Genomic DNA, 15,131 nt, shown 5'->3' on the forward strand with positions numbered 1-15,131 from the left:
AACGGTCGGGTGGGCTCGGATTTCAGATATCCGAGCCCGCTCATCTCTAGTTAGAAGCCTTGTAGTAAAGAACAGTACAAAGTTTCTTTAAGATCACTTGAAATAAACAAGTGTTAGGAATTCTAGAGATTGCATTTAACAATTGCTCGTCTCGGACAAGAATTCTGTCAGCGTTGAGTAGTTTACGTTGAACCCCATAATCCAAAACATGCCGAGAAGCTTACGGGGGGGGGGGGGGTCCGAGGGGTATGTGGGATCTGCAGGTAACTCATCCAACTCCACTCACACCTAACTTTGGTTGGTCTCCCCGTAGCTACACCGCCTGCGGAAGGTAAACTCGCTGTCCTCTCTTCCAATCAAAATTCTACATATCGCAACTTGACGATTTTATTAAAATCTTTTCTTTTCAGTTTACACAGTATTTCTAAGCTACATATTTTTAAAATAAGCAAAAAAAATATAAATATGAAACAATGTTTTAGTAAAATACTGAAAATATCTAAAATCTACATGGTCACAAAATGTAGATGTTTATATTAGTGATAAAAAAATAAAAAGAATTCATGAGTCGACATTCATAGAAAGTAGCCCATAGAGGGATAGATGAAGCGAGCGCCTCTGTGCTCTTCTCTGGCCCACGAATGTCCAAGAACGGAGATTTAGGAATGAGTCCCGGCCACACTGTCGACGAATGTTAAACAAGCAACACAGGTGGCGTTTGTGTGTCCAGTTTATATAGAGATCAGAACTGGTCCATTCAGCAGCTGAGATCCAATGTATCGCGTGTGTATATAGTATATGTACAGCCAATGTCGCATTCCTTCATTTGTTTGGCAAACATTTTGTTTTCAAGTGACGAACTTCTAGTTGTATCCAGAGACTGACCTGTTGCCTCTCAGCATAAACCCTTCATTGATGGTGAATGATTTAAGCCAAAGTTCTTTGTCTTGGTTTAATTCTTGGGTAGAGCTGCGGGAAAAATAAATTTGTAGAACCAGTTATTGCACAGTAGACCCAAAAACATTCCTTCTGTATCCACCCACACAAGCCATTACTACAGACTTTATAGAAAACTTGTCATACAATAAAACAACTCCAACTTAAAGATTTAGGTCATTTGTTCTATATCCTTGGACTGAAACTCCAGCTGCGATCCATTGCACAATATAGTGGTGAGGGAATTAGTACATACCCCCAGTAGGTTGCGTGGAACGTATCCTTCCTTGTCCTGTAAGCGAGCCCACCACCATTCTGTTTCATCTTCATCTTCCCTGCGCAGAATGGTCATGCAGTCACCTTCCTTCAGGCTCAGCTCGTCATCATCGTCGTCACCCTCGTAGTCCCACAAAGCGTAAATAACGCCCCGATTCATGATCCCCATCTTCTCCTGCACACCTGTACATACAACACCCTGTTAGATCTCATCTCTCGGATACGTGTGTGTGTGTAGAGATTACAAAAAGGTAGAGTGAGAAACGGTTACAATTTTACAGAGCGGGCAATGGGAGCTTTGATTGTAAGCTCTTGCTTCCAGTGCCAGCGTATATGTTAACGCAGGCCTTGCCAACCTGTGGCTCTCCAGGTGTTCTGAATCTAAAAGCCCCTGCATGCTTTGCCAGCTGATAACCAGCCAACAGCTGGCAGGGTATGCTGGGACTTGTAGTTTGACAACGCCGGGAGAGCCACAGGTTGGCCAGGCCTGTGCTAATCTAACACCTTTTCCTTTCCACATTCTCTCTGCTGCCCTGAGACCTTTACACATCCATGTCTGGGACCAGTCTATCTGCCCAATGCTGATCTTTTCCTTTAAATACATTGAACATTTTATGGAGACAGTCTGCGCCGGAGGTCGGTCTCTGGTAGATCACATCGTATCTTTTAGAAAATCCCAAATCTACTTGGAAGCAGTATTCTATATTCGGAGCCATATGAAACTGCTGTGACCCATTCTATTCTGGAACAATATGCAAGACTCAAACATGCTGGATCCACGACTGCCAGTTACACTTAGACCTTGCGGAGGCTACAATTCATGTCTTACCACAGTCCCCACCATGTCCAGCCTCCCCCCCCCCTGTGGTGGGTCACTGAGGTTAGCAGATACCCTCCCTCCAGCTCCTTTACACCCACAACCCACTTTGTGCTGCAGAACTGACAGCAGCCTCAGCTCTCCAACCTACGACAGGAGTACAAGTCCCAGCATACTATGCCAGCCACAGGCTAGGATGGCGTGCTGGGACTTGTAGTGGCACAACAACACAATAGTATTGGGCGACCTGTATCAGGTCGCCCAATCAGGTCGCCCAACGCTACTCTGGGCCTAAGAGCTCTTAGAATTTCTCTCTCTTTCAACATTACAGGAACAAAATGCAAGTAAAAGAAGAATGTAACGTCTCTCAAGCACTGTTAGTCTATTAAAGGGTAAATGTGGCCGCTCAGTAGTGAGTAATCTAATCAGCACGCATACCATTATTTTCTCAGCCCCAAGCAGTGAAGGCCTATAATCTGTCACATTCCTGGCATTCACTGTAAGCCACCTACTGCGGCCACTAATACATCAACTGGGAGCAGGGAAAACATCTCACGTACCAGGCACTGGCTGTACAATGTTGCATATGAAGCTGTTCCCAGAGACTTAAACTGTACCTTGTATTACCCTCATTTACCAAAATCCTACAAACTTCAATATAAAGTTTTTCTAAAACCCAACTCAGAAAGAGCATATTATACCGAAAAAGGACTTCCTTTGACAAACCACCTATCTCCTACAAGCCCTCACACATTCTGAACCTGCCTCCTTAAAGGGGAACTCCACCTTCAGGGAACTGTCTTCCAGACAGATTTATGTTGCTCTGATAGACACAATGGTTTCCAATGAACAGATGAGTGATTATCTGTTGTTGTATTTAAGACGAAACATATCTGCCCAGAAGATATATTTATCTAAAGCTTTAGTTCCCTTTTAACTATACACAGTCATTGTTCCGGGAACTCCGCAATTCTCGACTGTGCTACCGCTATCACAATATTATGCCATGTTTAAGAGCCGATTACCCAATAATACCTGAAGACCTCCCACAATCATGTACAGCATAATGGCGCTTGTCATTCCTTACCATAGAGAAACTGGGAGCACTGGCTGTAGCCTTCCTCCATCTCTTCACACTTATCGGCCGCCGTCTGCCTGTCGCTGTACGTCATGGCGAAGACGGCAGCCCCAGACTCCACCAGGAACTTGCAGACCTGCACGTTGTTACAAGAGGCCGCGCAGTGCAGCGGGGTCCTGACGGACAAAGGAAGACCGTTAGTGATGTAGACTGAAAGCCAAGACAGCCGTCCAATCACAACCAAAGAATACATTCTGTGCTTAATTTACGGCTGTAAAAATATATATACTATATCTGTATACGATACATGCAGCCCTGTGGGACATATATGTACAGACGGGCAATCTATTCTTCTCAAGTCACTTTGTTATCACCATGATTGGAGATGCTCCCAGCCTCAGATATGTAGTTTAGTAACAGAAGGGGGAAGGGGCACTGGATTAACAACTGGGTAATGGTAATGACCTTGACGGAGCTTACTTAACAAGTCTACTCGTTGTCTACACACAGCGACAGCAGATGTTTTGTAGACAAAACTAATATTCACAAGAATATTGTAGTACGCACAAGTTCCCTGTGAATGAGCAGTGATCATTGTACACGGCTTCTTCCAACGGTGTCGTTGATCAGTACTCTTTAATAAAGGCACATGCAGAGCAACACAATTTCTGGATTTTTGCAGCAATATACAATCAACCTAAAGATACATGTATAAAAGATATGGCGGGAGGGCACGTACCAGCCGTCGCTGTCTGCCGCATTCACGTTCACTCCAAACTGTACAAGGAACTTGACAATCTCGGTGTGACCGGCGCACACGGCGTTGTGAAGGGCTGTGATCCCCTCATCATTGGGCTGACTGGGGTCTTCAACCTGGGGAGGGTACAGACAGGTAATCAATTCTGTGTATAAAAGCAAATTAACATTACAGGAAACTATTCTGATCCTTCACATTCGGAACCCACAGCCATCAGATATTAGCAGTCTAGTGTAGTCCGACATAACAGAAACTATGTTGCTCTTTATAAATGCCCGATTTCTTCAGGTATCCCCTGGTGCTGAAGAAGGGGATACTGGGGAGTGACCGTCATAATACAGGTATGGGATGAAAATGTCTTTCAAATAAATATTAATGTCCAGGATGCATATAAAATTATTTGGTTTAGTTAGTGGGATGGAAGACAAGGGAAAACAACAGGGGGACTGTAAGTCTATCCAGGGTCCTGAAGCTTCAGAGTGGGGCTTAGTGTACTTCAACTGACACACCACTTACTTCATAGATTATCCTCTGGACAAGGTCAAACTCTCCCTCCAAAGAGGAGTCCAGCAGCAGCGCCAGCGGGTTAAACTTCACTCTCATACCATGGGCGATCCTCTCCGATCCATTCTTACGCAGGTTTGTACGTTTACCCTGGGAAGAGAAAGTTCACCTGTAACAGTACTGTAGATAGACAGGGAAAGGAACGTTTGACATTATTCTCACAGTGTGAGGGTGATGTCACACAGCAGAGACTGACCACTGCCTTTGTCAAGTTAGAAAAACAGAGTGTTTATAAGAATCGTTGCTACACTTCTCCCTGTCACATGGATAAGCGTCACTCATGCTGCATGCAGCGTCACTCATGCTGCCAGCGTGCAGCATGAGTTGCTGAGGCAGACTTGCTTTTACAGGTTGAAGTCACTCATCCATGAGTCTTAATTGGTTTCATAATTCACATTAACGCAACAAAATGTCACAAAGTATTATGAAAGATGTGTTCATGTTACTCCCTATAAGCCCATTGATGGATTCAAGTCAAAGAATGTAACCAGAAATCAGATGGATGGCAGCGTGAAGTGTATGTTGAGTACTTACCGGAGGGAGAGAGAACTGCCCAGTGATCTCAGGAGGGCGCATGTTATTGGAGTCCTCTGCTAAGATTTCTGGGTCTCCGGCAGTGGGATATGGAGGAGGAGGATAAGGTGGGTACTCCTCAATAAAGGGTAAAGAAGGCTCTTCTGATTCTGGACTCTGCTCCTTCTCTTCAGCTGTAGAAGTAAGATCTTCAAAAGGAATTCCCTCAGGAATATTATCAGGGCCTAGGTCTGGTGAAAGGGGCTCTATTTCCTCAATAAACATATTTACATCCTCTTCAGGTGGGTCAATGTCCAGGACATGTAGTGTTGAAGCGTTTTCTGAGGAGGCTTCAGTCTCTAGGTCCACAGAGACCTGCGTACTCTGGCTCTCTGCCGAACTTTCAGAGATGGAGGTCACAGAGGTCTGTTTAGGGGCACAGATGGTCTCCATCGCAGCCAAAGTGGTCCTCTGGTACAGGAGCTTCTGAATGTTTGGGCCATTGGGTCCTTCTGGTTCTGTGATGGAGCTACGTTTCTTCAGTGGCCTGGGGGCATTGTAAAGTTTCTTTCTGAGAGCCTCCAAGTCTGCATCGCTCTGGTTTCGGTAAGGGTTGGATAAGAACGGCAGGAGTTTGGTTGGACTAAGTGGACGAGGAATTCTTTCGGTCTCCGGATTGTCGGTACCAGACACCGGCACCTCGGACTCTGGGTCCGGGCTGCCCGATTTAATATGTCCATCTACAAAGATGCCGTCTATTGGAACATTGCCGTTGTGTTGGTTTTGACCCCCTGCTCCCCCTATAACTGGTTTGCCGTATACTGAAAGTAAAACAAAAACATTCCATTAAAAACTCTACAAACCATACAATTTCAGAAAAATAGGTTCCTTGATATAAAGAAACCTTTGAAGATATGCACTGATGTATGAAGGTACACACCAAGAAAACAAAAAAACAGTTCTAACGAATTATATAGTAAAATAATGATCTTACCACTGGGGTAATGTTGTCGGGTGTGGGCCCTGTTGAGAGCACCATGCACACTGTAGTTTTTTCCAGGCGTTTGATGTTGGGTGTACATGGAATAGATAGAACTAGCGGCCACCATCTGGGGTTTACGGAAGGGTGGAGGGGGTGGTTCTTTGGCTGGTTGAGGCGTGAATGGACGAACGGCTACTGCAGGTGGATTATCCATTTTGGCAGGCGGGGGGAGTTCCTGGCTAGGAGGAACAGGGACCCTCTGCTGAGAAGCCCCTTTCTGTTTATTTGCTGTAGAGTTCCCATGTGTCTTCGGTGGGACTACCTCGGCCTTAGATTCGGCAGGAGGAGGTTGGGGGGCCTGTCCATAGTAAGGCAGGTGAACCTGTTTCGGTTTTGAAGGAACCGGCGGTGGTACCTTTACCACATTTTTATTACCCGACTGCGGAGGAAGAAGAAGGAGGAAAAACATGTCAATTATTTGAGCTGTAGAATATACACATCAGAGGCAGAAAAAAGAACCATCCGTGACGCCCGTGTCGTCAGTCAGCGTGTAGCAGACACAACAGAACAGTGAGGTCACAGGATAGTCACTTACTAGCACTGCACTATAACTTTAAGCCACTTACAGTGGGGACAGCCAGCTTGCAGGCTGGACCAACTGATAATGAAAAGGCAGTCGATTAATTCACTAGGAACCAGGGAGATGTCATATAACTATTGGTTCAGGTGATGAAATGGCAGCCTCCACGGTAGGAAGGTGACCGGTATCCTGCCTCAGTTGCTATATAATGGTACGTAATTGATATCGTTTTATTTGCGCACCCATCCCCCAATCGCAGTGTAATCCTCCCCCTGTTCTTATATTCTTCCCACCCCCTTCTTTTTTTGCCACCCCCTAATTCCTATTTGAAAAACTCAGTAAGAACTATTGACGTAAAAGGCACAACATGGAACTACGTTTGTCACTTTACATTAACTGACAAGTACAAATAAAGTGATATAATGCTAATCTTCTGTATTAATATGTAAGAGGTACCTGGACATCTCTCAGAAGATCTTCACTACTCTGGTTTTTTCGTAATGTTCCAAAATTGGGGGGTCCAGGAGGTGGCTGGACGGAGTCGAACATGGAGCTAGGTCTGGTCTTCTTGTCTTTGTCCCGTACGGAGGGGTCAATGTTTGAAGCTGCAAGAAAGAGAGATCACTTACATTGAAGAACATTTATACGGCTCTATGACAGATCTATGGCTCTATGACAGAGGGATCCCCGTGATGGGGTGTAAGGGTCATATTCAGGCAGAGAGGAGCAGAACAAGGTGCATTTATATTCTGTCATGGCTGTGCCACAAAGGTCATGTAAAATAAAGCTTAGAAGCGTCACATCACACTGCACATTTTTCGATGTCAAAGAGATGGGTGAACACGGTTTGACGCAATCCCTCGTCCCTATTTTGGAAGTCACCGACAGCCGGCGAGTACAGCAACGAGGTCAGGAACCACTGCATTCAGTTCCTGACCACGAGGTATACGGCAGCACGGTGGTTCAGTGGTTAGCACTTCTGCCTTACAGCACTGGGGTCATGAGTTCAATTCCCGACCATGGCCTTATCTGTGTGGAGTTTGTATGTTGTCCCCGTGTTTGCGTGGGTTTCCTCCCACACTCAAAAAACATACTGGTAGGTTAATTGGTTGCTAACAAATTTACCCTAATCTGTGTGTCTGTCTGTGTGTGTGTGTGTTAGGGATTTTAGTCTGTAAGCCCCAATGGGGCAGGGACTGATGTGAGTGAGTTCTCTGTACAGCGCTGCGGAATTAGTGGTGCTATATAAATGGGTGGTGGTGATGATGATGATGATGATGATATACAAGCTGCATTATCAATACGAAGCGCAGACAAATCTAAGCGTCACCACCATGTGACATCCTGGTCTCATACTCTGGATAGTCAGGTAAATACATTCATAGTCATTTTCAACCTGCAGTGCGCTTTCCCTAACACACAATTATGACAAGAAGTCTCGGCACCCCGGTAAGAGTATGTGAACTACGAAATCGACAAAACAAACTAAATCCCGGTCACTATCATTACTACAAATCTTCGTGACTTCCACTCACCCTGTCCGGCGCTGCCCAGAGAGCTTTTTGCTGGTCCCTGGCCGTCGCCATTTACCGCGCTCCAGTCGGTGCCAGGCTGCTGAGGTTTGAGGCTGTGGATCCCCGTGCCTGGGAAACACAATCAGCAAGAAACAAACATCACACACAACGCCCTCTGTTCAGTTGTCTTCCTGAAGCAGCAGCCGGGACTCACAATGTACAACAAGCCCCTTATTCACTGCTCATCTGGAGATGCATAAATTAGAGCCCCCCAGCGGGTGCATGGAAACGGCGGAGGAGCTCGCTCTAAACTGAGCAATATTGTCCAGAGGAATAACAATGTACCCAGCACTAAGAGAATAACTACAGCACACTCTGTAGGCGTTCTTATAATATATTAGGAAAACAACTACACGCACAAAATCAACACAAGTTTTCCATACGGCTGGGAGCAATCTACATCTGTCTCTTGTATAGTCCTAATTAGGAGAACTATTAAATAAATAGATTGGTCAATCCTGGGTTGGATTTAAAAAGTTACAGTTTCAAGGACTACAACTCCCAGCATGTCAAGTTTCTATGTACATATTACAAGAGATCAGTACACGGCTATAGTGTTTACACACAGAAGCTGCGACAGTCATGAAACAAATGTACATTTTAATTTATTGCTTTCTAAAAACACCAAATCACTCGACAACCAATCTTTGCATCTCTCAGCAGTTGTCCAATGGTCACAGGCGAGCGCGTGCATTCAGAATGACATGGAACTATTATTATTATGACAATCTTGAAATTTACACAAGTGAAACATTTCTGCTACACCAAGGTGAATGTAACCACTATCTATAGGAAGAAAGACGTCCACTGAATTAATATTCCTTTTCCAAGGCGGATATAGGACTGTAATCAGATAATTACCGGCTTGCGGCTTACCCTGGGACGCCGTCTTCATATTGGGTAAGGTTTGAGACTTCAGAGGCACGTCGGGCACTTGTGTGGCGGAGGTGCCCTCCGTGTAGGGAAGTTTCACCAGCAGCTCCGGTCGGGACGGCAGACGTGGCATGGTGGCAGACTGGATGTAAGGGCCGACGGCTGCCACTCTGCTGGGGGTGCCCGCTACCTGCTGAGGTAGATTCCCGTCCGATGAAATCTATATTAAAGAGAGGTTGCAATCTGTTCAACACAAAACACCCACACACAGAGCAATACCACAGATGATGGGGGAGGGAAACAGCCCAAAATCAGGCACTGGGCATTTAAGGCCAATACATGGTCAAGCTCACCGTGACCTTTCGCACACAACATCTTTATGATACAGTTTAAGGTCCGATACCCAAATGGCATCAACATAAAGGCAAACGCTTAAATGTTTCACTTAAAGGTTTGATTATTCACAATCTGTTCTCCACCCAATCCGAGCTGCGGGTACATTACACGGATAGTGCGGCAGAGACCACGAACATGTGGGAGTAGATTTATCAAATCTTCCAAGAAGGAAAAGTGGAGGTGTCGCCCATAGCAACCAATCAGATTCTAGCTATCATTATCTAGTACATTCTAAAATGTGACAACTAGCATCTGATTAGTTGCTATGGGCAACACCTCCACTTTTCCATATTAGAAGGTTTGATAAATCTACCCAGGTTGTGCTGTTTGTTGCACGCTAGGCCCAGGGTTGCAGACAGACCATTATTAGTCATACTAGATGACCACCGTGGGCTCTGTAGTCAAGTACTAGACATATCGCCTTGTGTCATTTTATCTGGACGATCAGAAGAATTTTATTTGCCATGTTCACTATTTAAATCAAATCACGGAGCCTTCTTGTGCGTGTTTAATCAAGGAAGCTAATTATGTTATAAAAAAAGTAAAGATGAGCTCTCCCTTTTTACTTTTTGTACCCCTTATAAGCCCTTACAAAAAGTCAATAAAAACTATTAATGATAAAGAAGTAACGATCAATCATTTCACACTTCAGAGAGCATAGGTAGGAATCCACTGCTAGTACAGCTCTGATTGGCCGACAGGTGATCTATGTGCTGCTTTATAGGAGACATACATCAACACTGAGCCTATTGCCAGACAGCAAGCAGGCGGCCCGTGGATTATAGTCTATTCTACCAAAGTAACACACCCTCAGCATGTGGCGTCACAGTCCTACCACTAAGGATCGGCTGCATATTGCATCTAGCAGTGCGGGGGTTAATACGCCCGCTGTGTTCTCAGCGCCTCACTTACTGGTACGTTCTCCTTCTGCTGCAGAGCCACCTTCTTCTTCCACAGCCGGTCCCGCAGCTCGCTGACGCGCTTGTCCATGGCAGCCACCTCGGAGTTCCGCTTGTTCAGGCTCTCCCTCCGCTGCTGGAGCTTGGCATTCTGCTCCTGATTCAGCTTGTTCCTCAGCTGAATGCGGTCACAGAACCAGAAAACAGTTAAGACAGAGGACTCTAAAAGACCAGCCAGACAAGCTCTGCATGCTAATCTGCACAGACGACAAGCGGACGAGCGCTGGGGATAGAAGCCTACCTAGCTGTGAACTAGACCTAAGTGCCTGCTGTGAAAGGACAATTATATGGAAAAAAATATCTAGCAAATTTAATAAATTGCAAATGTATAATATAGAAATAAAAAGAAGTTTTGCAAATGTAGAAAAAAAGAAGTATAAAACACATCCCTTGTGGAAACCAAAATTGCCTGAACTAAACTGCATTACAGACTACAGAAGGGATATGATTGGTGCTTTCAAGTGCCAGTCACACAGCGATGCCATCTGTGCCCACTTCTGTACTGCCCCATCGTTAGTTACTTCCACATAAGAATGTGGCGGAATTCACCAGTGAGATTTATCATCAGCGTTGTCATTTTTTAAATGTAAATATTTTATTAGTTATTTTTTTATTTTAATATGTTATATTAATTTAATTTTATTGAAATGCTGTATCAAGCTCATAAGTGATCTAATTTGGAAACAAACTGTTCACCTCTGAAGCCACACTGTGTACCCCGAGGCATTGTGTAGGAGGTAATACAAGACTGCAGCTGTCAAGTCACCAGGAAACAGAAGTGCCTCAGTGATATCACCAGTTCCTAGTGAATCGATCATCTACATTCTCACTGGTACGTATTAAATAGGCTGCTTCCTCATGAACATAGACCCCACCCACAAAATGGCTGCTCCCGCGGCTCACCTGAAGCTCTTTGTACAAGCGGTCAAGTTCGGCAACAGCAGACTGGTTGTCATGGTAACCCTCGATGCGCCCGTTCTTCAGCATCTCCAGCTGCCGGTTCAGCTCCTCCACTTTGGACACAGCCACCATCAGCTCTTTCTGCTTCTGCTGGAACAGATTATTCATCTGCTCGATTTCCTCCACTGCCGGAGGGTGGGAGAGAAACACAAAGTCAACACAACGAGATGCAACATAAGTATTTCCCAACGTTTACCCCTTATATATGTATTTCCATATCTTGCAGTCTGGTGTATAATTAAACATTACTTAAAATTACAGACACTTGTTCGGATCTATCCGAGCACATAAGGGACACAGGAGGGTCCCAGCTCCTTACCTAATCTGCCATTGCTGAGCCTCTTCTGCTCCACGTGACCCTTCAGTGCCCGCACTTTCTTCAGCTTGGCCTCCTGGTTCTCCGCAATCTCTCTCAGCCGTTTGAGCTTGTCCTGCTCGCTGGCCTGTTGCTGCTGGCGCTGGTCCTGCTGCTTCAGGTACTTCAGCCGCTGCTCCTACAGTAACCATAGAGACTACGTCAATGGTTGAACTGACATTATGTACACCCTGAGCAATTCACCAGATAACCACCAAGTAAATGTAGAACATGTTTTTTGGGGGTTTTTTTTAACATAAATCACTGTGGCAGGCTATAAGAAGAATATGTACCATTATCCCTTCTTTTTTTTCTTCAGGCTGTTATTCATGATTCTGGACTACCATGATAGCCACAGTCACATGATTTAGTGAGCAGAGGAGCTTTGGAATGCTCCTCTGAGCTCTGTGACATCCTCCTACTGCTATCACTTGACATGCCGAGAGCCTGTGTCTGTGTAGCAGACTGACTGTGTCTGTGTGTGGTAGCCATTTTTGTTTGCAAAGCGGAGAGATTTTGAAAAGGGAAATACTGATTTGTAGGAGTACAGCTAAGAACAATGACTATCAGATGCTATTTAAATGGAAAAGAAAAATCTTCTATATGGGATTACAGCTTTAATGAGTGAAAGCTGTAATGCTGCTTGTTTGACTTGTCAAACTGAAAAATAAACCAAGGATTGATATAGTGCACTAATAGCGAAATGATCAGGAACGGCAGTAGAGTCATGTGAAAGGACAAGGGGTCAGCAGTTAGTTTTGGTTTCCTCCCAGTGAACGCACCTTTGTAGAGAGCATTAGTTGTTGTGTCTCGATCTGCTGCTGCTGCCGCGCTGCCATCTCTTGGAGCTCCGCCAGAGTCATGTCCATCCGCGGGCTATTTACCTGTGTTATACAAACACTCGGGTACATTAGTCTCTGTCTGCCTGTGATACCCAGTCTCATGTTATTATTGCGTTTATTCCCAATTGGAAACCAATTTTTTAGCATCCCCTTCCCAAAAAAGCCTTGCAGCCTATTGGATAATCAGGCCCTGCCAAAAACAATGAGGTCACAGGAGTCAGACATTTGCCTTCACTGACTGACTGACATTAGCTCAGTAACGATTTGCTATTGGTTGTTTGGGGCTAAACACACATTTATATTTTGTTAAAAAACAACCAGTAATAATACACAAAATTGTACATATAGTTACAAAGAGCCCTTTTAAAAACACCTACCCCATTTTCGATCCTCCTGTCCACAGGGACCCTCACTCCATTCCACTTGACGTTGGGGTCTTGGGCTCTCTGGGCGTTTACTGGGAATGGGGGGGGAAACAAAAATACGAAGTTAAAACCAGAAAATATTTCAACGTCCTGATTGAAGTGTTATCTACACAGAACATAGGCTTGGTCATGTGGGGGCTGAACCAAGATTCATAGTGACATCACTGCGATATGGAGCAGCCTATCCAATGCCCAGGAACTAGTGCCTCTGTGGCGTGAGGCACTCCATGCCTCGCTGGTGATGCTAGTTCTTAGGGGCATGGATGGGCTGCAATCTCACAAAATAGCAGCCTCCATTGTTAAGGCGATGGGTAGAGTTATTAAAGTGGGAGGGATTATAATGGCGAGATAGAGGGCGCCCCCTGCAGCTCAGATGCTCAACTGCGCCATTAGTGTAACTAAAATGCGCTCGATCTGTACACAAAGCAAAATGATTTTCAGACTGAGATTTCTCTTAGCTTAGCACATAATTAAGTAAACTTTTCTCGCCAGTCTTACAGACAGACAGGTCCTTCCTTGTATAAATACCTTTTCACAGTCATTTGTTATGAAGACAAAGATTTTCGGCTTTGTTTCCTATCTGCAGGTAGCTGAACCTGTCTGTATGGCTCATTGAGAGTCAGATGTTTGTTTACACACAAACCACAAGGGCATTAAAGATGTAAAATCAAAGAGACAGAACATCTGGATCTCGTCACAGGGAAAACTCAACAGCTACAAGGATAATACACTTTACATGCTGTGGGATTCAATGAAGGGAGAGGAACATGTCTCCTGTTACCAGTCAAAACACATCGAATCAATGAAAGGAAAGCGATAAAATGATTGAAAAGCAGGTAATTGGGTGTAACCACGAGATGAGGATTATTCTGCAGGGAGTAATGTTTCATATCTAACCGTAAATTCATATCCAAGTGTAGGCGAGGGATAGACCCCTACTGCCAGTGTTTTGTGTTTCAGTGGCTATAGGCCTTTATACGGAAATACAATTTTAAATGCAATAACAGTTTTCTAATCTACTTTCACTGAGCAGAAATATACTCCTATGTCTGATAAAATGTCCCAGTTTCCTTGCCCAAATGAACTTCCTAATCCTGTTATATATGCATGTGACACAAATCAGCTTGTCCAAAGTCACAAGGAGCCGAGGCAGGGCTCCAAACCAGAGGATCCTGTAGCTCTTAACTACTGAGCCACTGCTAGGCTGAACAGAATATATAAAATATAAGATAAATGTTCCCAGCAGGATTTTGCCATCAATAAGCAGGGATGACACAACCTACCGGATTCTCTGGATGGAGGACGGTCGTGGCGCAGATAGAACCGAGCGTCGTTGCGCTGTCCCCCGTATTTGTGCAGAACATCGTACATCCGCTCGTTGTCTGCTACGGGGCGCTCTGAAATAAAATCATTGATGCTGTTAGATACGATTTCAATGTCTTAGTACAGACTCATAACTGTGAACGTTGAGAAATTAAAAGCACCACCTACAAATATTCCTACAACACAGACCGAGCAGACTGTTACTGACCACAATGTTCTATGAGTGACCTCGCTACAAAGTATCACAGCGCCGCTATCAGTCTGCGCTGGATGGGAAATAAACAAATCACCCGTATAACAGCCCCTGGTCTGCGGTAACATCACGCTCAACAGATTGTAAGCTCTGGGGCCTCTCTTCCCTCTGTCATGTCTGCACCTCCTCAGCTAACCTTCTAAGTCCTAGTTTTGTTTCTATATACAATTTATTTTTGGTACGATTTGTTGCACCCTTATAAATAAAACGATGCTGATTATTTTGAATCCACACATCAGTGCAAGCTGAGATGTCATTCATTCTGAGAACACAGATGACTACAAGCTGACACTTATAATCACTGTATATTTTACGAACATTCACAATCCATGCTGTAAGGCCACCATTGACTGAGTTCTGAACACGCGCAGAGCGGCTTTAAAAAGTATTCACTCCCTTTGCCAGTTTTCACATTTATTCGCTTTCATGATGGAATAAAAATAGGGTTTATTCAGGAAATTTTACCAATTATCAACGCACAATATTGTGCAATGACAAAAAAACAAAAACCTCAACAACTCTAAAATGTTTTCTTAATAAAAATAAAAAGCAGACAATAATTGATAACATAATTATTCATATAAAAAAAAAAAAAAAAACCTTTAGCAGCATTTTGCATATTTGGACACTCATTCTTTTTTACAATGTTGTACGGGAACCATCAGGGT

General features: G+C 44.4%; 1 protein-coding gene across 2 annotated transcripts in view; it reads right to left on the minus strand.

Annotated features, from left to right (window-relative positions):
• Positions 1-373: 373 nt before the first annotated feature.
• TP53BP2 (tumor protein p53 binding protein 2) overlaps positions 374-15,131 on the minus strand; it is a 34,848-nt gene continuing 20,090 nt past the window's right edge. The window contains exons 4-19 of one of the 2 annotated variants that reach the window (XM_075204316.1): positions 14,171-14,284; positions 12,840-12,919; positions 12,403-12,504; positions 11,585-11,759; positions 11,209-11,390; positions 10,259-10,423; positions 8,939-9,170; positions 8,039-8,146; positions 6,960-7,108; positions 5,936-6,362; positions 4,963-5,762; positions 4,381-4,518; positions 3,847-3,980; positions 3,117-3,283; positions 1,193-1,395; positions 374-969 (exon numbers count right to left, since the gene is read on the minus strand). In XM_075204316.1, the coding sequence (XP_075060417.1) occupies positions 928-969; positions 1,193-1,395; positions 3,117-3,283; positions 3,847-3,980; positions 4,381-4,518; positions 4,963-5,762; positions 5,936-6,362; positions 6,960-7,108; positions 8,039-8,146; positions 8,939-9,170; positions 10,259-10,423; positions 11,209-11,390; positions 11,585-11,759; positions 12,403-12,504; positions 12,840-12,919; positions 14,171-14,284 (3,218 nt within the window). In that variant the 3' untranslated portion in view covers positions 374-927. The remainder of the gene's footprint in view (positions 970-1,192; positions 1,396-3,116; positions 3,284-3,846; positions 3,981-4,380; positions 4,519-4,962; positions 5,763-5,935; positions 6,363-6,959; positions 7,109-8,038; positions 8,147-8,938; positions 9,171-10,258; positions 10,424-11,208; positions 11,391-11,584; positions 11,760-12,402; positions 12,505-12,839; positions 12,920-14,170; positions 14,285-15,131) is intronic. The other variant, XM_075204317.1, reaches the window with a different exon arrangement.

Source organism: Mixophyes fleayi, chromosome 3, assembly GCF_038048845.1.
Source record: "Mixophyes fleayi isolate aMixFle1 chromosome 3, aMixFle1.hap1, whole genome shotgun sequence".
NCBI classification, from domain to species: domain Eukaryota; kingdom Metazoa; phylum Chordata; class Amphibia; order Anura; family Limnodynastidae; genus Mixophyes; species Mixophyes fleayi.